A 23,398-nucleotide genomic window follows, 5' to 3' on the forward strand; every position below is an offset into this window, starting at 1 on the left:
CACTGCGTCTTTGCTGCCTCTTCTCTGCATTCAGTAAGCTCAGTTCCACCTCCCCTGACAAAAAGCTAACCATTTCATATACACAGGTACATTCTAGTTGGTCTTTTCAGGGCTGAGAGAGATATAAGTCTTGCAGAGCTCCAGCCCTCTCCCCTGTTTAGGCCGAATGCACACGACCGGGTCGGAATCCGACCCTGTGCCCAACCAGTGATCCCTGCATACCTGTCCGAATTCTTCTTATCTACATTGAAGCATGCTGTAATTTCTCCTCCACGATTGCAATTTTTTGCTTGTGTAGAGCCAATCGCGTATTGCCATTTCAAGTTATGGGCGGTATTTGCTGCGGAATCTGGAGGCGGATGCCCGCTCCGGTTTCCTGAATGCAAATCTGCCTGTGTGCAATCTTCACCAACCGGAGTAACAGAGTATGAATAATAATTACTTACAATGCACATGCCTTTTAATTTTAGAACACTGTAAACATCAATTTCCTTATTGAAGTTGCCCAATACTGAGGGTTGCAGGGGAAATTTGTCTCAAAATTCCCCTGTGCGGGGGCTGCTGCTTACTTCCCCGTCCAAATGTCCAGGTGCTGTCAAATTCAGGAGCAGAATAAGAAGCACCCACTCGGCATACATGCATGTGCAATTGCACATTAGAGGCTGTGGGGTAAAGCAGTTTGGTGGTCACGGCTACAGCGCCTACCCGACCCCTTGTACTGCAGCGCTGAAGGGTGGGATCCATTGGTTACCAAATAGTGGACATGAGCGGGGGCATCTAAGAAAGAACTGATTTACTGCTATAAAGAAACTAATTTTATACACTATATAAATTACATATTAACATTTATACACTACCGTTCAAAAGTTTGGGGTCACCCAAACAATTTTGTGTTTTCCATGAAAAGTCACACTTATTCACCACCATGCGTTGTGAAATGAATAGAAAATAGAGTCAAGACATTGACAAGGTTAGAAATAATGATTTGTATTTGAAATAACATTGTTTTTACATCAAACTTTGCTTTCGTCAAAGAATCCTCCTTTTGCAGCAATTACAGCATTGCACACCTTTGACATTCTAGCTGTTAATTTGTTGAGGTAAGCTTGTGAAATTGCACCCCACGCTTCTAGAAGCATCTCCCACAAGTTGGATTGGTTGGATGGGCACTTCTGGCGTACCATACGGTCAAGCTGCTCCCACAACAGCTCAATGGGGTTCAGATCTGGTGACTGCGCTGGCCACTTCATTACCGATAGAATACCAGCTGCCTGCTTCTGCTGTAAATAGTTCTTGCACAATTTGGAGGTGTGTTTAGGGTCATTGTCCTGTTGTAGGATGAAATTGGTTCCAATCAAGCGCTGTCCACTGGGTATGGCATGGCGTTGCAAAATGGAGTGATAGCCTTCCTTATTCAGAATCCCTTTTACCCTGTACAAATCTCCCACCTTACCAGCACCAAAGCAACCCCAGACCATCACATTACCTCCACCATGCTTAACAGATGGCGTCAGGCATTCTTCCAGCATCTTTTCATTTGTTCTGCGTCTCACAAACGTTCTTCTTTGTGATCCAAACACCTCAAACTTGGATTCATCCGTCCACAACACTTTTTTCCAGTCTTCCTCTGTCCAATGTCTGTGTTCTTTTGCCCATCTTAATCTTTTTCTTTTATTGGCCAGTCTCAGATATGGCTTTTTCTTTGCCACTCTGCCCTGAAGCCCAAAATCCCGCAGCCGCCTCTTCACTGTAGATGTTGACACTGGTGTTTTGCGGGTACTATTTAATGAAGATGCCAGTTGGGTACCTGTGAGGCGTCTGTTTCTCAAACTAGAGACTCTAATGTGCTTATCTTCTTGCTTAGTTGTGCAACGCGGCCTCCCACTTCTTTTTCTACTCTGGTTAGAGCCTGTTTGTGCTGTCCTCTGAAGGGAGTAGTACACACCGTTGTAGGAAATCTTCAATTTCTTAGCAATTTCTCGCATGGAATAGCCTTCATTTCTAAGAACAAGAATAGACTGTCGAGTTTCAGATGAAAGTTCTCTTTTTCTGGCCATTTTGAGCGTTTAATTGACCCCACAAATGTGATGCTCCAGAAACTCAATCTGCTCACAGGAAGGTCAGTTTTGTAGCTTCTGTAACGAGCTAGACTGTTTTCAGATGTGTGAACATGATTGCACAAGGGTTTTCTAATCATCAATTAGCCTTCTGAGCCAATGAGCAAACACATTGTACCATTAGAACACTGGAGTGATAGTTGCTGGAAATGGGCCTCTATTCACCTTTGTAGATATTGCACAAAAAACCAGGCATTTGCAGCTAGAATAGTCATTTACCACATTAGCAATGTATAGAGTGCATTTGTTTAAAGTTAGGACTAGTTTAAAGTTATCTTCATTGAAAAGTACAGTGCTTTTCCTTCAAAAATAAGGACATTTCAATGTGACCCCAAACTTTTGAACGGTAGTGTATGTTACTAGCAAAATAATGAGGACATTTTTTGAGTACTGGAATACCCATTTAAGTATATGTCAAGTATACATTTTTTGAACGACAATGCTACGCTATTCTATCCCACAAACAGAGAGTACGCCACAGTAAAGAAGGCCAAACACAGTCAAAGTATGCTCTTTTGTACTACATTTAGCCAACTGCAATCTACAAGTATATCACGCGATACCTTTAAATACTTTTTTTAAATTCAAAAGTATGCACTCAATGGATCGCTAAAGCGAGATGTGAACAGCCTGTAACATGTCTGCCTGCTTAAGTAAGCCATTCACTGCAGGAGGCTAAAATGACTGCGGCTTTGTATTTCCTCCCTACTAACATCAAGCAGGAATTATGGTTCCCACAGCATATTCGTAGCTTCAGGGGTGGTCAATCTGTTTGGAAGAACATACAGTTCAATCAGCACATATGTCACAGCCCTCTTGGCATACACTCAATTTGTCAGTGTGCAATGTCTCCATGGCGGTACAGAAACCTCCGTAGGATAACATTATCGTATGGATCACCTTGTAAAATCAATAGGCTTTTAGAATCAACTCTTGACTTGACTCTAAAAACCAGCACCAATAAGCCCTGTATGAACCAACCTACACAATGAAAATTAACCAACCATCTGATAACGGTCTTTTATTTACGTTACGTATTAGACCCCTTTCATATCTGCGTTTGGCAATCTTGCTTAATTCCGGTATTCACTTCCGTCCAGGGAGCCAAATAACGGAATTAAACGGTTCTAATATTTTCCAATTGTTGTCAATGTTTCAAAAAACAACAGAAGGGGCTTCACTTTGCGTCCATGCCCATTTTGTGTGTGGGACACAAAGATCGAGCAATTCAGATCTGTTGTTTATAGAATATTTTAGGAAACCACACTAAAGTATTCAACTGGACAATTCGTGCAGTTCAGTGGCACGTGGCCAGGAGGAAGCAAGTGTGATTTTTTTGAATTATCACTGTATATGTATAGAATATGTTTTGGTTTCTCCCAATGTGTAAATGTGAACAAGGCAAGCAGTTGTTTTATTTTTTTCAATTTAAATGAACTGTCCTCTCCATAGATGTCCTCCCCACTGGAACATAGAAGAAACCCAGCGTGCTCCAGATGCAGAATAGTATGTTTTTTTTTTTGGTTGTTTTTTTTTAAAATTTTATGCTTATGGATACAATAAATCCAAATTTTATTCCAGGAATCATCTAGCCAGACATCTGATGAAGAATCCATAGAAAAGGGGTCAGATGAGGAGCAAGGTAGTGAGAATGTGAGTATTAGAGATGAGCGAGCACGCTTGGATAAAGCAGTTCTGGGGATGGTGCTGCTAAGTGGTGGACCTTCAGCAATCAGATATTGATGACCAAGCCACCAACATTCACGCTCATTTTTATTTTCCTGAACGTTTTTTATTCCTCCCAAAATGTGACGTTTCGACTCAATGAGTCTTTGTCAAATATACAAAATGTGTGAACAACAAACATACATATAGCAGTCCACCCACAGAATGGACCTATCATAGAACAGAGCATATCAACAAAATTAAAATCACCTGAAGTCGCATGGTCATCATGGCATGTAGTATACAGCTACATATTAAAGTGAAGTGCACTTCCGGGTCTTCAAGCCGGTCACATGACCGATCGTGATGTCACAAGGTTTCCCACATATGGATAACATGAGGGGGGAGTGGCCAGGGGGGGGCATTTCACATAACATGACCGATCGTGATGTCACAAGGTATGGATAACTGAGGGGGGAGTGGCCAGGGCGGGCATTACACATCACATGACCGCTCATGATGTCACAAGGTATCCCACATATGGATAACATGAGGGAGGAGTGGCCAGGGCGGGCGTTCTGCATCATATGGACGTCTTCACATTGTTGATCACATGATGAGGAAGTTCCAAGTCAGCCATAAGATCATATCAGACGTCTTGTAGTCACGTGATGGGGGCGTGTCACGGACGCCGTGTGTCATCACGTCAGGTAGCCTGTGATTATGCCCTTGTTGCCAAGCAACTATCCACCCCTCCTGTTCTCACCAGTGGGCGTTCCTATCCAGCAATAATTAATACGTCTTGTGCATTCTGAGATAGAGTATAAACTGGGCATCAACGAAATAAGCAAGCATTTATAACCAATAATGCATATGATAGGATAGTAAAATATATAGGCATAAACTAAAGAGCTTGCAAAGACCTCATTATTATGACTATGTAGTGATTAGCATAATTTACATATACATAGTAACCACATCTATCAATCACAAAATACCCTGTTATTATGCAAATGCATAGTGTGAGTACCATATGCAATTTTCACCCATGCCATGATGACTCGACGACCGTTCTGTGAACACAAAAAACATATATGTGAATTAAAAACACTAAAAAAAAGCATAACTAATGTGTACAAGCATCAAAATATTTTCAGAAACATACCGTAGTAGCATTATATTCGTGATTCAAACCTTTAGGTACCATCGTCTCTAATGTGTATATCCATCGTAGTTCTTTTTTTAAAAGTAATTTTAATCTATCACCCCCCCTCGGCTTTTCCGGGACCGAGTCAATGACACGGAATTTTAACTGACATGCTGTATGACCCATCTCGTGGAAATGGCGTGGTACTGGTAAATCAAGTTTCCTGGTTCGGATGGAGCTCTTGTGACTAGAAATCCTATTTCGGACCTCTTGAATAGTTTGGCCAACATACTGCAAGCCACAGGGGCAAGTGAGTAGATATACAACGTACGAAGAGGAACATGTATATCTACCCTTGATTTGATAAGACTCCCCCGTGTGAGAATGAGAGAATCTGTCGCCCTTAACCAAATTGGAACAACTTGAACATCCCATACAGGGAAAGTTACCCCTCTTAGTCGGAAAAAACATTTTGGCTTTTGTTGAGGGAATATTTTCAAAAGTAGAGCGGACTAGCTTGTCGCGCAGACTGGGGCAACGTCTATACTACATGATGGGACACTCAGAAAAATGCGCACTGGACGAGATCTGTAAAATAGGCCAGTGTTTACGTACTATAGAAGAGACTTGCCTACTCATAGGGTTATATATGGATATGAACGGGATACGTTCATTCTTAGTAATGTGCTCGCGAGGCGCCAATAGCGTCTTGCGTCTTATTTTCTTCGCTCTCTCCATTTTGTCCAAAACTAAATCCTTCGGGTAACCCCTCAATAGGAATTTAAGGCCCATTTGAGTAAGTCGCTCATCTAAATGCTCTTCATTGGTTATTCGTCGCACCCTCAAAAATTGACTCCATGGTAAGGAGTCAATAGTAGTCTGAAGGTGGAAGCTTTTGTAATTAAGTAAATTGTTCCGATCTGTCGGTTTTGTGTAAAGGTCAGTTGTAAAGCCTGTACTGGTTTTTGTTATTAACACGTCTAGGAATTCCAAATTGCAAGTCGAGTGTAACTCTGGTCTTATGCTATTGAGTTCACTGTGAAACAAATTCAACTCATCAATCATACCAGACCAGACAACAAAAATGTTGTCTATATATCGTAGCCAGGAGACCGCCTGGGGCCAATGCGCCGACGTATACACGTGTTGATCTTCAAACACACCCATGTATATGTTAACATACGTTGGCGCCACATTGGCCCCCATGGCGGTCCCCTGGCACTGTCTAGAATTTACCTCCAAACGTGAAGTAGCTCTTAGTGAGAACAAACTCCAAAAGGGTTAAGATTACATGCTCACATTCCACGGATAATTCTGCTGAAAGCAGCTTCAGTCTCACCGCTTCCAGGGAGGAATAAAAAACGTTTGTATTTGCACCGCAACTGCTGCCTTTTGGGAGGAATAAAAAACTTTTTGTATTTGCACCGCAACTGCTGCCTACATCAACTTTCTTCACACTGTATCTCTGGTGGTCTAATTTGGATCTAGACCACAGTGGGCGCTGCAGACGACCTGTTCAACCTATTTTGGATGCCTTACTTGCTGCTGACCCTCGTGTTGTGGACATTTTTATTTTCCTATCAGGGTTTGAAAACCTCCGCCAGGAAGGGTGAGGAGGAGGCATCAGCAGACCTGGATAGTGAACTTCCTATCCAGCTGATTGAGGCCAGATCACTAGGACCATGAAGCTGAAGGGTACGCTTATCATATTAACACACAGTGCCTGTGAGAGGAGGCATTCAGGGAGATGATACCAAACTGGGGGGACCCCTTCTAATTAAAGGTGTCATAGGGATGATACATGGAAATTTGCTGTGGTACTATGATATTTGAGAACTAGGAAGTACTTTTCAAAGTTTTGCACCAGAGAATTCTATCAGCAGGTTCAGGAAGCCAGAGTTCGAGCTGAAGTCTGAGTCATAGAGGTGGGCCTTCTCCCTGCCCACTTGATGAACAGCTCTTTTCCCTTAAGTGTTTGGGGAGAGATCTGTCAGTTTGCATGATGTGGTTAAGAAGCGCCAGCGTGGCTTGCCACTGTGACTGGGACTCCTCCACAGAGCACACATCATCATTTCTTCGAGATACTACTGCTGCTCATGAAAGAAATGACCCCAGTCTCACTTTAATTCCCCCTCTCACCCTTACTCCCATTAGAGGTCCATCACCACATCCCTCTATCGTCCAACCCCCATCCATTATCCCATTCCACTTTCGTCCTCTACCCCCATCCATCACCCCATCCCATTTTCGCAAAATGCCCCAGTTCATCCAGCCTCCATAATCCTTCACACACCCACACTATTCCCACACATTCGTCTTTTACCCCTCCTCATTTTCCAACACCTTTTACACTCACATCATCATCCATGCGTGAAATGCCACATTTCAGGAACAATAAACACTTCACAAATTCCAAGCTCATGTGCCTGTCAGTTTTCACGCACACCCCGATCATTCTCACACCTCAACACCGGAGACTAGGGCAATCTCTCAGAGGCTAGAGAGGTAATCTCTGATGGGCAGCCACACATCCCTGCTGATTCCCAGCCTGAGTACACCATTCTACCTTAATTTTATCTAAAGATTTTTTTTTTTGCACATTTTTCATTGTTTAGTTACGTATTTTTGCTGAAAGAATAAAAATATTATGAAGTCCATTGATTTTTAAACAGTTAAGGGGGAATCCAGATGGAGCGGATTTGCCGCAGAATTTCCAGAAATTCCGCCGCATTTGCAGCAGCAGTAAAATGGATGAAATTTTGAAATCTCATCCACAAGTTGCGGAAAAAATCCATACAAAACCCACGTGGAAATTGACATTTGGTCTGGAAATTAAATTCCGCAGCGCCAATTTTATCGCTGTTTCCGATGAGGAATTTATCTCTCCTCAATGAGGGGGTGAATTCTGTACAGAAATATGTGATGAAACCTATTTCAAAATCCGGACCAAATCTGAGTCAGAGCGCCCCATCACGCTAGACAAAGTCTATGGCTCCAACATAGTCCTTGACACTGATGGGGGGGGGGGGCATACTTTGTTTTATGGGATGGGACATTCCAACCCAGGACCCCGAGAGTGCAGCTTTGCCGACACCCTTGGGGTTTTGGGTGGCAGCAATTCATCACAGAAGACAAACTTGCAGGTGATTGAAAAATTGGAGACAGGCAAAGGAAATTAATTGCAAATTTTATTACAGCAGTTGTAAAAAAGGACAATTAAATATTAACCAACGGAACACAGACTACTACCATATTAAAAAAACACTAAAAGTTTCAAGAAAAGGATATATGTATATAATCTCAGATCATGTCTTCCTGTCACTTCAACCAACCTGGCTTCAGACAGAAAAAATTCAGCAAATTGATTGTGTATTCTGCTGCTGCATTGGTGGACCAAGGCCCAAAAGTTGATGGCTGTGAGTATGAGGACATGTGTCATCCTAGCAGAGGTAATAGGGTGCACCCAGCATCTCCTTCGCCTCTGATCATGACCAAGTCTTTCTTGGCAAAGAATACAAATGAAGATGTAAAATCCAAATGATATATGTGCTGGCAGCATTTTCAAACAAAGAAACAACAACATGAAGATGTTAAACTGCTGCTGGCTGCTATTCTATCTGTTCCACAACTGTAGAAATGCCTTTAAAAAAAATGATGTAACAGGAAATGGGTCCGCTACAAATGGAGACAATAACGGAAATATTTTCATCTTTTTAATGGATTTATCGGACGGATCCATCAAAACAACGGAAATCTTTGCATCCGTTTGCAATGCGTTGGTTCCTTCCGTTCCTTGTTTTGTGACGGATCCGTTTTAAGTGGAGCTTCAATGCTGGTGTAAGAATTTTCCATTCTCCCACTACAACATGATGTTGTGTACACAAACAGTTGCAGGGCAAAAGAGTAACCCAAATTAAAATATTCATGTTAGGCTGAATGTACATGGGCGGATTTGCATTGCGGGATCTCGCATGCGGAATCCGAGCCGGTCCTGTGCATTCGGCCTTGATCTATACAAAGTACAGCATCGTGGAAAAAGAATAAGAACTTTCATGATATCACTGCAATCTTTCATCACAGACTTGGTCTAATACATTCTTGATTATTGGTCTAATATTGTAGCTGTGATTGAAAAATATGTCAAACTTCCAGCAGGTGCTCTACACAGCGATAGAAGAGGTAAAGATTTGAAAATGCAATAGCTTTTTTAGATTTCCCTGAAGTGCGATAATTAAAGTAGTGTCATACTTTTAATGTCTTAACATACATCACATTTTAGCTTTTTTAATATAATAATAGAGAAAAGTTAATTAAACATGACATTATTATGGGAGATAATGCTAACCAGAATAGAGGAAACACCACTAAAACTGTGACAGCTGCCATGCACATCCAAGGAAAAAGAGAAGCTCTGGATAAAGCATATATCCCAGCAGAAATGGCACTACCACATTACAGGGACCTTAAGTGAGGTCTGTGGCTTTACATTCAGCTAGGGTGGTAACAATAGGTCTTTACATATATGACTTGCTCACGCAGGATTAACTGATGGTGAAGGCACAGCTCCTGAGCCCACAACATCACTACAACTTACTATTACGATGTGTTGCAGGAATGACCTTCCTGCAGCAATGTAACAGTATGGTGCCGGCAGGGAAGCAGTTAAGAAAATATCCACCATGGTTTTAACTTTTTTTCTGTCTTAAAAAATCGTGAAATTGCAATCTGAAAATACAATCCACACGCAGTGTAAACCTGCGGCTGGTAAAATATTACAGGAGGTTGTACTTCTCACCTGAAAGGTGGGTGAAATGAGGAATCCAGGAAAGCTGGCTTTGTTCAGTGAACCTAGTTCACTAAGCCTTTCTTAAGTTTTTTCTTCTGGGTCTTGATTTATATGGAATGGTAGGCAGGTTGGAAGTTGAACTTGCCATTTCCTCCCGCTCTAGTACGAGTTTTGGGTAGGAATCTGAATAAGCCTAGGTGAAAGTGCTGAGCTCATTACTGGACTATTAGGCTGCAGCCTCATGATAATCGCACGTGACTGTAACCACATCAACTCATGGCAGCCAATGGCAACACAATCTTGCTGGCATTGATAGCAAGACTATTTGGCAATTGGCTGCCGTAGACGGGTGGGGTTTCAGCCGCATGTGTTTACCACCTTATGGAACTGCAGCATTAAAGTCTACAAATAACGAAGAGAATATCAGAGCCTGGGAAGCCGCAAGGATGGTGTGAAGGGTCAGATCAAAAGAATAGTAAAGAAAGTTTTCTAAAGTGATTGCGCCTAGATTTTGTTGTAGAACGTGCCAAAATTTAGTGCATTGCTGGCGCAGAATGTTGTATCAAATTTTTGACCTCTTTATGAAGCAAACTTACCAAAAAGAATAATCTCCTTCACCTTGCACCAACAAGGCTGGTGGCTTAAATGTGACAATGTGTGCCAAATCTTTGCACATTCTAAACCAACAAATAAGTGGTACAAAGTTGGGAAAAATTTCTAAAGATGGACCAAACTCATCATCCTACATTAGCTCCTGTGATAAATTTGCCATGCTTCTAGACTGCCTGGTCTAAGTTTACAACATCCAACTATTGCAGGCGCATTTTAGGGATCTATGCTGCTGAAAGTATGGGTCAGTATAGGTAAAAAAAAAAGGAATACATTACCTAGCAGGCTCGGTTCACGTCCCTCCCGCTGTTTTTCAGAGCTTTGTTGCACTTCTTGCAGTCCTCACCAACCGACAGAAGATCGCTTTCTAGTTACGGGATTCATAAATCTCACCTCCAGGAAGTGAAGGCTCCGATTGGTTCTCAAGTGCTGCTCAGCCAATCAATACAGCGCTCACTGTACCAACGCGACAGCTGTGATTGATTCTTTGTCCACTGCTCAGCCAATCACAGCCATAGTGTCATGGAGGTGGGGTTTATGAATTGGCCAATCAATGCCGCAGCTCAGCCAATTCATAAATGCTGCCTCCACAACGCGACGGCTGTGATTGGTTCTTCAATCAGTGCATTGATTGGGTGAGCAGTGGTTGAAGAACCAATCACAGCCATCGTGTTGTGGAGGCAGCATTTATGAATTGGCTGAGCAGAGCAATACAGGTATACGGCAGTACAGTACATGCAGCACAGGTAGAGAAGCGCAGTACATGTAGTACAGGTAGGGAAGAAGTGCAGTACATGTAGTACAGGTAGGGAAGAAGTGCAGTACATGTAATACCGGTGGAGAAGTACAGTAAATATAGTACAGGTAGAGGGAAGTACAGTACATGTTGTACAGGTAGAGGAGACGTACATGTAACACAGAGAATAGTTAAATACACGTAGCACAGTCTGTACATAGGACGGCACTAATAGACAGACAACCAGTGCATGGACTTCAGCAACAGCTGCCGATGATTAGCTCTGCTTGTGATGAGCTAATTCACAGGCCTTTAACCAGTGGATTGGGTCTATGGCAATTGGTCATAAACGTTCGAAAATTGCATTCGCTTCAGATTGGCACTGCCTGTAGCACTGTGTGGTTTCAAGTTACCATGACGCAGGTAAAATTACTGTAAGGTGACCAGTGCAAATTGAAAGCTGCATATTGCAAACTCAATCTCTGTAAACACAGTATAATTCAGATGTCCAAGGTAGTTTAATCAGAAATGCTAACATGACAGATCTGAAGAAGAGAGTTGTTTATTTAATGCTGTGGAGGGACTGATTGCAGGGCTTAATAACTGTCGGCATTAGTTCTTCTACCTGCAGGGTAGAGTTCAGCACTCTGCATGTTTCAGCATATTTTTAAGTTCCTTTGGAAAAGACTTCCATTTTTCTATTTTCCAATTATCTTTTATAGCATGCGCTGCTGTTTAATCTTAAAATCATAAATGAAGTTTAAACCCCTACTGACATCTTAAATGTTTATATGGCAATTGGCTAAGGTTATTTGTATGCTGGTGGGAAGGCTTCCGTACAATGACAGCAAGCCAGACACAGTAGATTCACCTAGATGCTAACAAGAATATCAAATGAACTAAAAGGCCCATTAATTCACATTTGGTTTAAAAACTTTTAGGCTGCATATTAATACAGCAGATTTACATTGCAGATTCTTGACCACAAATGAGCAGCATTTTACATTGCAATACGAGTGGATGGAGCTTTCAAAACCCCATCCGCACGTACTGGAAACGTCAAGCATGGAAATCAGAGCATGCTGCAGAGTTTGAAATCTGCAGCAAGGTCATTCTGTTGCAGAAGTGCAGCGGATCATCACTGCCGATTTTAAACTTTACAGTGCATGAAGGGTTAAAGTGATGGCAAATTTGCAGCAAAATGGAAAACATGCAGATTTTGAGGTCGATTCATCCTGAATGCGGGACAAATAACACAGCGGAAATTATGCAATTGAACGGCTCTGAACTTGTTCACAGAGCAGTATGAATGCTGTAAAACGGTATGACTGCATTCACACACATAATGGAGGATGTGTTGGGAGCGCTGACCACTTTAGTAGTGTACCATCTGCAACTTAAACTAAAAGGATAGCGATAATTCCTAATCACTAAAAACCCCTAGGCACAGAGTGCTGCATTCCCGAAAGCAGAAGCCATGAGGTCTGCATTCAGGCTGTTGCTGGGGAACCACATGACATTACTAGTGACATTACACTGAGGCGGACTGGAGGCATGCAGAGAAAACAAGCATCTTCACTGCATGACTCTGTATACAGATCAATGCTAACACTGATCCACTGTCATCAGTGATCTGTGTATGGGCACAGTAGGGTGCTTAAATATTATTCCATTCTAACCCGCGCCACCATTGTGTAAAAACCAAACCAGAATTATAGTGAAGTGCAAAAAACCTAAAAGTAAGAGAAAACTAATAAAATTATGAAAAATAAAAAAATAAAAAAGCCCTCCTCCCCCACAAAAAAAAAATAAAAAATTTAAATTTAAGGGCTCCTGTCCATGGGCGATGATTCGCCGGCGGTAAATCGCCATCGAATCGTGCTGTCTGATGCTTTACATAGCGTTGCTATGGAAAGCGCATGGCCAACTTACACGAGCGGAAAATCATAGCGATTCTCCACTCGCGGGATTTAAATCGCGGCATGCTGCGATTCTCTGCGGTACGCCTATCTTTCAGATAGGCTCAGCGCGGAGAGTGGTCAGCTCTCACCTGCTCCCGGGAGGTGGCTCCTGCGGTGGAGATCTGCCGCGGGATATTGCTACGCCCGTGGACAGGCAGCCTTAGACATCCTACAAGACCAAAATGCATTTCACATAGGCATCAGATGTAATTATACTCTTCATGATTGGAAAGTATGTGCTACCCGAAACATAAAATTATTAACACTGGGCACTGATTTTTGTCTGTTTTACTAAGGCTCTATTTGCTTTTGCACCTTCACAAAAAAAAATTCTGTAACTGAATGATTTTCGTGCATGTACAGGTGTTGTGTCTAAAGATAATGGATGGGAAGACATTTAAAGCGCAATCAGGGTCTTTTTCTTCTATGCACTTTAACAGGGTTATACGATGCATAGTGGTGGTACCATACTATACTGTGCACCCAATGCACTAAGACACAAGCAATGCACTGGGTCCGGCGGGGAGCAGGCGCTGTGAAGGGGAGAAGCCATTTGCATCACAGAGCGGGTAAGCTTTCTCAATGCTGGGGACAGAGCCGCCAGGACTAGCAGAGAGGAATAACCCCAGCACGGGGGCACAGAAGAAAGTATTATGTTTGTAAGACTAAATAAAATATATACAGCAGTATTACATGGAAACAGCTGTGGCTGCAGCTGCACTATAGAACAGTGCAGACACAGCTGGAGCGCCCTCTTCTCTTATGCAGTTAGGTGAATATGGATTTCCCTAGCAACTTCCTAGCAATGTCTTCACCTGGCTGCAAAGCAGAAGAGGAGTTTTAAAGGAAAAGTGTACAGAATAGACTAATAAAACATACTGCAAAATGCCTACAATCATCTATTCTGTAGATTTTAAAAAATGTAATTAAATGACAATTACACTTTAAGCTGTCCGCACACGTTCAATAACTGTCTGCTGCATAGGCAGCTATTCCTCTTGACTCTTCCATACACATGCACACTTGTTGCAGCCAGAGTGTTCTCAATGGGGAGAGGAAATTAAGTCATTGTGAGACCCTTCTGGCAGGAGTTTAGTTCCTATGAAAACAAGGATCAAGCATGTTGAAATTCAAAATGCAGGATCCTCCTTTTCCCTGACACCTGCCCCTGTGAGTGTCTGCACAATGACATACACATAGGGTAGTCAGCCAATCCCACCAAAATAGGCATTTGTCAACTCTTTTAAGCTTATGGGTAGCTTTGGTCCCTTCAATGCTCATCAATGCTTCACATTATTGGTTTTAATGACACAACTGGAATCACTACAGTGCTTCTGAGTTTTAGACCTTGTTTACACCTTTAATAAACTTTATTTATGCTCACAGCACAGTTCTGTACTCACCACCTCTTCGTCTGATAATTCCCGACCTTGGATGCTGCTGTTTTCTCGCACGGTTAACTGGTGTTTCTTTCCTTTAATATGACTGAAGAGATAAACCTCAGAAGAAATCTGTCAGGAAAAGGCCATTAGTAAAAAAAATTAATCTTCAGCATTATAAGTTCGCTTATACACATGTTTATGCACTGTTACCTATTAGAGATGAGCGAGTATACTCGCTAAGGCACATTACTCGAGCGAGTAGTGCCTTAGCCGAGTATCTCCCCGTTCGTCTCTAAAGATTCGGGGGCCGGCGCCGGTGACAGGTGAGTTGCAGCGGGGAGCAGGGGGGAGAGAGAGATCTCCCCTCCGTTCCTCCCCGCGCTACCCCGCCGCTCCCTGCCCCCCGCCGGCCCCCGAATCTTTAGAGGGAGATACTCGGCTAAGGCACTACTCGCTCGAGTAATGTGCCTTAGCGAATATACTCGCTCATCTCTATTACCTATGTATGTCCAATGATACACAGCAAAAAGGGTAACTGGAGAATAAGGATAGTCAAAAGCAAAGTTTAGTAGAGAAAACAGAAACTGAGAACATAATTTAAAAAAAAAGCAATATTAAGAAGCCCAGAAAAGCAAAAAGGTTTAATAGCAATATGTGGGCAATAAAGGAAGAAAGTACCCGAAGAATAGAAGGTACAAATGGATGAAGGGTTTGGATGATTCCAATAAACAGGGAGCGAGCAGGTCGAGGCTTACCATTACTCCGCAGAGAGTGCAATGCTTTTTCCGTTCATATGGGGTGAGCTTAGGAGCGTAGTCTGTGCTTGCATGTCTTCCACTACTCAACTCTGCTGCTTTTTCCTTCCGTTGTTCAATCTGCTCCAAGTGTCTGCGAACGCCCTCATCATGCTGAAATTCACAAAAAAGAGCTGTAAGACTTTGAGCTTATGATACTTTATCACAAACCCCTAAGGGCTAAATACATAACATTATGTATATATGTATACTTTTGAATCTCTATGGATAGTCTATTGTAAGATGCAATATGCATTAGACAAAAGTTGATTAAAAAAATGGATCATTTCACTTAAAACAATACTTTATTGGGTAAAATTTAGCCAAGAGCATCATTTTAGCCATCCATTGACATACCATGATCACAAGGAAAGAAGGTAGCTGTGTTTGTCTACAAAAGATTTTTCCTAAAAAAAAACCCATTCGTCTATCGCCAGATTTTCTGAAAATGTACGGCCAGCTTAACTGATCGTAATGGCCAATATGAACTAAAATGTGCATGGCTGCATAGACGAAATAGTCCAACAGTTTTTCAAACTTTAACCTACTTCTGTCTAATGCACATGGCCAGCTTAAAGAGGTTGTCTCGCAACTGACTTTTATCACCTATCTACAGGATAGGCAATAAAGTCTGGTTAGTGGAGGTATCACTGCTGAAACCCCCACCAATCCCGAAATTGGAGGTACCATGTTCCCTTCTTCTTGTCACTGTGAAGACCCGCAGTGATGTCACATTGAACGGAGTAGAGATCACACATGCGCTTTGCAGCTTCATTCATTTCTATGGGGCCGACAGAGACAGCTGAGTACAAGCTCTCAGCTATCTCCATCAACCACACTGAAATTAATGGAGTAGCAAGGGGCATACACGGCCACCAGCTCCATTCAATCTGAGTCACTGTGGTTCGAAGAAAATAAGGGGACATGGTACCTCCGTTCTTGGGATCAGTGGGGGTCTGATCAGACCTGTGGATAGGTGATAAAAGTCAGACATGTGACAACCCCTTTAAGCCTAAAGTTTAATTTATTTACATACAACTGAATGTTCCCTGGTATCAATAATTTCATATTAGAGATTGTCTGAAAGGATATACATTATAGAAAAATCTGGCCCCGGGACACACAACCACGTTTAGTATTTAATTTATGATATTTGTTTTTAAACAATCTCTGTAATGTTTAGATTAATTGGTTTAAATGTATGATGTGAAGATGGTTACTATATAGTGGGATTATAGGAGCACTATTTTTCAATTAAGATTTCTAAGGCTCACATCCTTATAGCAGAGATACAAAATATGTTCCAAAACATTTCTCATGAAATTCATCTATACTTTACAATTTCAAGAGGATACATATATTATACATAAAGCTTCTAAGTAAAGCAACATGTAAGGGACTAGCTTCAACTAGTGAGATATATGATTTCTGTATGCTCCATCCGAAGAATAAGCTTCCAAACAGACAGACTGCCTCCACAGGACTCCCTGCTATCCCGATGCCTCTAATCACAACCAGAATGCTCTTGTGATGGTATAAAGAGGGCTTGTAGCTCCGAAAAGTGAGTAGTATTAAAGAGGTCATGCTGTAATCTGCAGTCTAACAATGCTAATTGACTCTAAACCCAGGATGCAATAGAGCAGTAACACAGGAGTCTGCTGGAGAGTGCTCTGCGCACAGACACACACAGATAACATCTAGAGAGGGAGAGACTGGCCTGAGGCACGGGGATCATTTGGGGTGGGGTGCTGACTGAAAGCTTCTAGTCTCTGAGGTGGTTTACTCCAATATACTAAGTGACATGTCCTGTCCTCCCTTCACAAACTAGGTGGGCTAGATGCAGCTTATCTCTTCCCAATATCTTGCTTTCTAGGCTCCCAAATTAGGAAAGGGAATGCTTTGAATGGTTCCTCCTGCCACATAAGATACACAAGAAGAGAACCCCAGGCCTTAATTTCTGACTAAATAGAAAACATAGGTAGCTTAATTTAATTCCATCTAAACCTCCATATGAGGTATAATTATTATTTTTTGAGCGATGTGACTACAGGTCCTTAAGCCTCTTAATACCAACCTTGAGCTGGATCTTCTTTTGCAGCTCTTCCATAGCCTCTTGCTGTGCTGCTGTCAGTGCGGCCAACCTTTCTTCCCTGTCCCTTTAATTAAGATGTGACACAGATCAGTGATTAATGAACATAAAAAACAGAACTGAATAAAAGGTGATATAACAAAGGACGGGACAGGACGTTGTGCAGTTCAAAGCTTCGATTTGCATTCGGCTTTATGAATTATAAGCTTCCAATGTAAGTTATGATATTTTAAAGCTAAGGTCATGTCAGTAATTAAGCTGATTGGCAAAATAGACTTGAATAAGAAGCTGGACTATCGACATAGCGGCACTCCAGTGCTAGGGAATGGAACAAAATGCCTCTCTGGGACAAAGTACATTGCGCAATTTGTATGAACTGATTCTATATTTACATAATTCCTCCACAGATACACGGATTGGGAGTGCAATAATCAGCTCTATTATATATGTATCAGTATTCCTTATTTATATACAGTAGTAGTTCAAAGAATGGGAAAAGAACTCAATGAAATCTTTGTTTAAATCCAACACATGAACCAAATGTTGTAAGGCAATAATGTTAAAGCAAAGGTCACTGCACTTTGCGACAATTAGTGCTTACGAGAGCCAATGGGATATCTAGCAAAAGTGCAAATCACTTTCTCTCGTCGGTATCATTAGGAGACACAGCTAAAGACCGTGCGTATAGCTGCAGAAACTAGGAGGCAGACACTAAGCAGAAAAAGTGTTAGCTCCTTCTACTAGCTATACCCCTCTTGCAGGCACTAAGCTAACCAGTTTTAGCTTCGTGTCGATAGGAGGCAGACTGGTTTGTTGCCGGTCTTCAAGAACCACTCGGACTTGGAAATACATGGCTGGCAGGACTGTCCTTGCTACCTAACCGAGGAGGGTAAACAGAATGGAGTTAACTGTTCTGTTGTCTGCGCTGTTCTTAGAAGAAAAGGAGGCAAGGTTAAGCACTAACTTGAACGTGGCCCACCAGCTATAGTGTCCCCCCTTTCATAGCACTTACTTCCTCTTTAAAGGAGGCAAACGCAAGGGGGAGACACTGTTGACACTGAGGATCTGCCTACTTCCTCATCTAACCGGTAAGTATGTCCTGCAATAGGTAAGTGTTTATCCACTACAATTCCCATCAGTTCCTTGCTTAGGAACTAGAAAATGTTCCTGCTCCAAGGGAAAACTTCTAAGGGGTTTAAGTCCCTTCTAAGGTTTTGGCCCTTTTTATGGTGTTTAACTCCCCTTTTCTCCTCTACAATAACGCCGATGCTTATATCTGTGTGCACCTGACATGCCAGGGGATACCTGTCTAAAGGAGCAGGTAGACTTCTCACCATAAGAAGAGTATTCCTGACAGCTTGGGAGGAGGTATCTTCTGCCGGCCAGCACTTCTGCAGCTCTGGCCAGGCCAACAAGGTGCAGCTTTTCCTTATGTGCTGCATGGCATGTAGTGTCAGCCAGGTGCTGCACAGATAATCCCACTTCCCCTCTTCTCTGCTGTCTTTTTAAAGAGGAGGATGCTCTTTCAGTGGACGCTGGTTAGGGCTGAGGATGTGCTAACCCGGAAATGGAACAATTCCGACAAACGCTTTAATAAACCTAATTGTCTAGACCTCATGTATCCTTTTCCAGAGGAGTTTGTGAGGAAATGGTGGTCTTCACCAACAGTGGATCCACCAGTGTCCTGTGTGACGAAACATACCACTCTTCCTATGGCGGACACTTTGTCTTTTCAATATGTGCATGGCAGGAAGATTGAATCTATACGCAAAACCTCCTTTGATGCAGTGGGATTAGTACTCAGGCCAGTTTTTGCCTCTACCTGGGTCAGCAAGGACACTGCTGAATGGGCCAAGCAACTGTGCATAGGTATTCTTTCTGAGTCTCCACTGGAAGAATTAGCAGACATCGTGCATCAGATAAGCCAGACGGCGAAGTTTATCTGTGAAGCTTCCGTGAACATGGCCAGAATCTTAGCTCGCACATCGGCGGGTTTGGTAGCCACATCCCGCACCTTGTGGCCTAAATCCTTGAATGCAGATGTCTCCTCTAAAAGGTCCTTAAGAAGCTTTTCTTTTTGGCTGGCTCAAGACCGTTCTGCGCCAGATTGGATGAGATCATCTCTAATGCCACCAGTGGGGAAAATTCTCACCTGCCACAGAACATTTCAAGACGTGTGATTAGCTCCACAGAAAAAAACACCTCAATTTTATTCCTTTCGACTTCCCAGTCTCCAGAGCTTGGACAGTAAGAAAGTATCACAAGAACAAAAATGAAGGCACAAGCTGCCAATAGATGAAGCCAGGTCTCAGGATCACCAAGCTCGAGCAGTTGATGCACTCATAGTCCCATGGACAGATTTCCTGTTTCCGTACGTCTTTCTCCCTTCCCACTAATCCCATCACTTTTCAAGAAGATCAAGATAGAAGGTTTCCTGGTAATTCTCATTGCACCAGATTGGCTCCGCTGGGTGTGGTATGCAGATCTCGTTGATCTGCTTGTCAACTCTCCATGGCACCTCCCTCTTCCAGAAGATCTTCTCTTACAGGGACTTCTTTTCCCTCAGAGTTTGTCCATGTTTCATTTAACAGCATGGCGGTTGAAGCTGTAGTCTTGAGAGCCCAAGGATTTATGGAACCTGTCATTCAAACCATGATGAAGCCTAGAAAACCTTCCTCCTCTTGAGTTTATCATTGTGTTTGGAAAAATTTCTTTCTATAGTGCGAGCAACGCAACTACCATCCTATGCATTTTTCTTTATACCACCTCCTTTCTACAGGAGGGTCTGTATATGGGCTTGAGCTTAAGTTCCCTGTAAGGGGAATCACAGTGGTATAGAAATCTATATATTTTATGTCAGAGACCCTTCACAGATATAGATATTAAAACTTAATGACTTTTATTAAATGATTCTAAAAACGTGGGCTCACATATAACACTCACAAACGTTGAAACAATACAGAAAGATAACAAAAAATGTAGAGGATCGACCCTGGTTGGTGATCGTGTAGGGTAGCACGTCTCCTGGATAATTCAGGGAGATTGCTATAAGTTTCTTTATTCACTCACAAGTAAACTTAAGACGTCGTGGATAGATATATACGAGTCTTTAAAGTACCACTAATAAGGATAGATGATAGAAAGTTTTTGTGTAATGGTTGGGCCCAGAGTTGAGTCCCACAATTCACAAAGAATGTACCCACGTCCAAGTGATGGGTCTTTGATCATTTAGATAATTATGCGGTGCGTGAGTGATGAATAAGTACCCAATTGTACCACGATATTGTTTTGCATATCGATGATGCTAAACAAGAGAACTTTGTATGAGTACCTAGTTGTAACACCATGTTATATTGCACATCAGAGGTGTTAAACAAGAGGGCTCATTGCACATCAATAGTGCTAAACAAGAACTTATCTGCTCTATCCATACTTTTCCAAAGCCTACTGGCCTCAAAAACGGTCCCACATTCTTCAGCTGTGCCTTCTAACAAGGAGGAGTATATGTGAAAATACTAACAACAGACTGGGTGGGTGCTGTGTCCCCCAATGAACCAAACAAGAAAGAAATTTTATGGTAAGTACCAAAGTCTTATTTACCTAAAATTATGTTTTTATGCTGAAAAATCCCTCTAAAGTACTGGCCACTGGGAGTCTCCCTTCCAATTTGCTGTCCACTGCCTGTTGTCAAGTGATGTCCACCTCTAGTAACAGAGATAACAAGACAGAGAACAGGAAGCAGAGGAGAATTAAGCCATATGCTCCCATTAGAAGTTTATGGAGAGAGAGGGTAGGAGGAAACTGCTGCAGGGAAACATACATACTGATGCTGCAGCAGTGGAGAATCAGATATACAGCCTGCTAAAGGGAAACCTAGTGAAAATGCACACTACAAGTCATATAATGGCCAGATATAGTATTATTCCTCCTGTACACGTGGCAGCTTATTCTGAAAAGTCATCTAAAAGTGCAGGTATTTAAAGAATATTTGCATCTTTGACAAGAAAAAAAAAAAATATATATTTTTTTAATGTTACTGATTACATTGACTTAAAAAAGTTACACTGAATTTCAGTCTGCAACTTCCATTACCTCATTCATTTTCAGACTCAGTGCTATGCAGTATGCTACCAAATCCTAGTTTCAAATTGGACATGTGTGGTTGTGTCCTGGACATGTGCTCTGTGCATCCAGAATGTTGCTGCTTTCACTAGCTTCCTCGTTAATAACACAGCCTAATTCCCTTTAATGCTTAACCCCTTCTGCAAATACTGATGCTGTCACAGTGTCATAACCCCTCCCGCTCCCCCCATCCTCTCTACACTCTGCTACAGCCTGTGTGATCCCATTCCCAAAAGGTTCTGCTGTGGGTGCTCTCTACACTCTAATGCAGCCTGCTTTGCTGTGTATAATGTCCTCCTCTTTCTGATGCTTAACCCCATTTACCTTCCACAAGGCTACCGGCAAAAAAATAAAATCATTTTGGCTCCTAGGTCTAAAAATTTAGGAGCCAAATTATATTTCTTAGTAACCAAATCAAAAAGCAATATTATCACATGTAAAATAAAGTCCCTGCACTAGACAGCAGGAATGTCAAAAACTAAAACTTTTTTAAAAAGTTAGAAACATTTTTGATCTCGCCTTTTATTTTGTGAGACCAACTTAAAAAATAGCCATATAAGGCTTTGCTTTTTGCAGGACAAGTTGTAAAGGGCACCACTTTGGAACACACATAATGTATCGTTTCACTTTTATTAAATGTTTATTTTTTACAGTGTTCAGTAGAAGTCACATATTAGACCTCCTGCACACGGCAGAGCCTGATTCTCCATGCGGAATCCGGCTCTGGCAGCATTGGCGTCCACGTTTACCTACGCTGTCGCCATCTTTTCTGTACTGCGGATGGACCTGGTGGCTTGCTGTCTCACATGCTAAGTACTGATTTTTTTTTTTTCAATGGAAGCTGTCCATGGAGAATCGACATGAGAAAGTGAGCATGCTGCGATTTGTCATCCGCGAGCGGAAATCACAATTGATTTTCGCTCATGTGGAGGGAGCAGCGGATCTCTATAGGAAGTAACGGGCAGCATTTGCTGCGGATTCGCAGTGTGCACGCCGATCGACTTAAAAAAAAAATTAATTGTATTTGTATCGCCCCATTTCACAACCATGTTTATTTTTTTGCCAAATGAGTTCCCATTGTATCATTTTGGGACTTGGCGTACATGTGACTTTTTCATTGCATTTTTTTGAGGCAGATGAATGAGAAATAGGAATTCCTGCATTTTCCCCCATTCACTTTGCAGGATAATAGCCATAATATTTTTATAGTAGTGGTTATTAAGATTGTTGCAAAAGCAAAGATGATGATTTTTTTTTTTGCATTTTTTAGGGAAACAATGTGTTTTTCTCCCCTACGCTTTTATATTCTATTAAGCTTGGTTACACTTTTTTTTTTACGTTTTTTTGTGCCTCAAGGGGACTTGAAGATGTCATCAGGGACGCTAGCCACCGAAATAGCAGCCGATATTGCAGCCACCTGATTGGTGTCACTGTCGCCCAGGCAGCGCTCTTATGCACTGGTGATAAGTAGATATGTTGGGTGGCAGTCACATTAGTTGTTTCTAAAAAAAATCAATGGCTGCAACACGCACCCTGCACATTTACCCAGCCTTAGATGAAGCTTTCACAGCATAGCATGTACTAACACAGAGATAGCAGGTAAACTTGTGAACCTTTCCCTAATAATTGGTGAAAGGTTGACAAGTGCTGTATTGCACCAAGGCTTACCCGCTCCACCAATTACATGACATGTTGTGAATTGTTCATCTAGGGACAGGTAAATGTGCAGGGTGCTTGTTGCAGCAGTTCTTATCACACTAAGATGCACCTGCCCCAAATATGAAAGGAGAGACAACCGCCAGTACATTTACTCATCCTTATATATCATAGCACTGCCAGACGGACAGAGACACTTATCAAGTAGGGGCCCGGATCGCAGTGGCATCCACACTATCCTGACGTTTACTGCCAACCTGGCTCCCCATCTCTCCTCCACACAGCCGTCCCTTTCCCCTTTTGTATATGCCGGTCTGCGCTTCCTAAGGGGTGA

The 23,398-nt window shown here is 42.2% G+C and overlaps 1 protein-coding gene across 2 annotated transcripts in view; it reads right to left on the reverse strand.

Annotated features, from left to right (window-relative positions):
* SCAPER (S-phase cyclin A associated protein in the ER) overlaps positions 1 to 23,398 on the reverse strand; it is a 218,932-nt gene that overhangs the window by 106,351 nt on the left and 89,183 nt on the right. For both annotated transcript variants that reach the window (XM_066592259.1, XM_066592258.1), the window contains exons 17-19: positions 17,272 to 17,353; positions 15,159 to 15,311; positions 14,425 to 14,532 (exon numbers count right to left, since the gene is read on the reverse strand). In XM_066592259.1, the coding sequence (XP_066448356.1) occupies positions 14,425 to 14,532; positions 15,159 to 15,311; positions 17,272 to 17,353 (343 nt within the window). The remainder of the gene's footprint in view (positions 1 to 14,424; positions 14,533 to 15,158; positions 15,312 to 17,271; positions 17,354 to 23,398) is intronic.

The sequence above is a fragment of the Eleutherodactylus coqui genome, chromosome 2, assembly GCF_035609145.1.
Source record: "Eleutherodactylus coqui strain aEleCoq1 chromosome 2, aEleCoq1.hap1, whole genome shotgun sequence".
NCBI classification, from domain to species: Eukaryota; Metazoa; Chordata; class Amphibia; order Anura; family Eleutherodactylidae; genus Eleutherodactylus; species Eleutherodactylus coqui.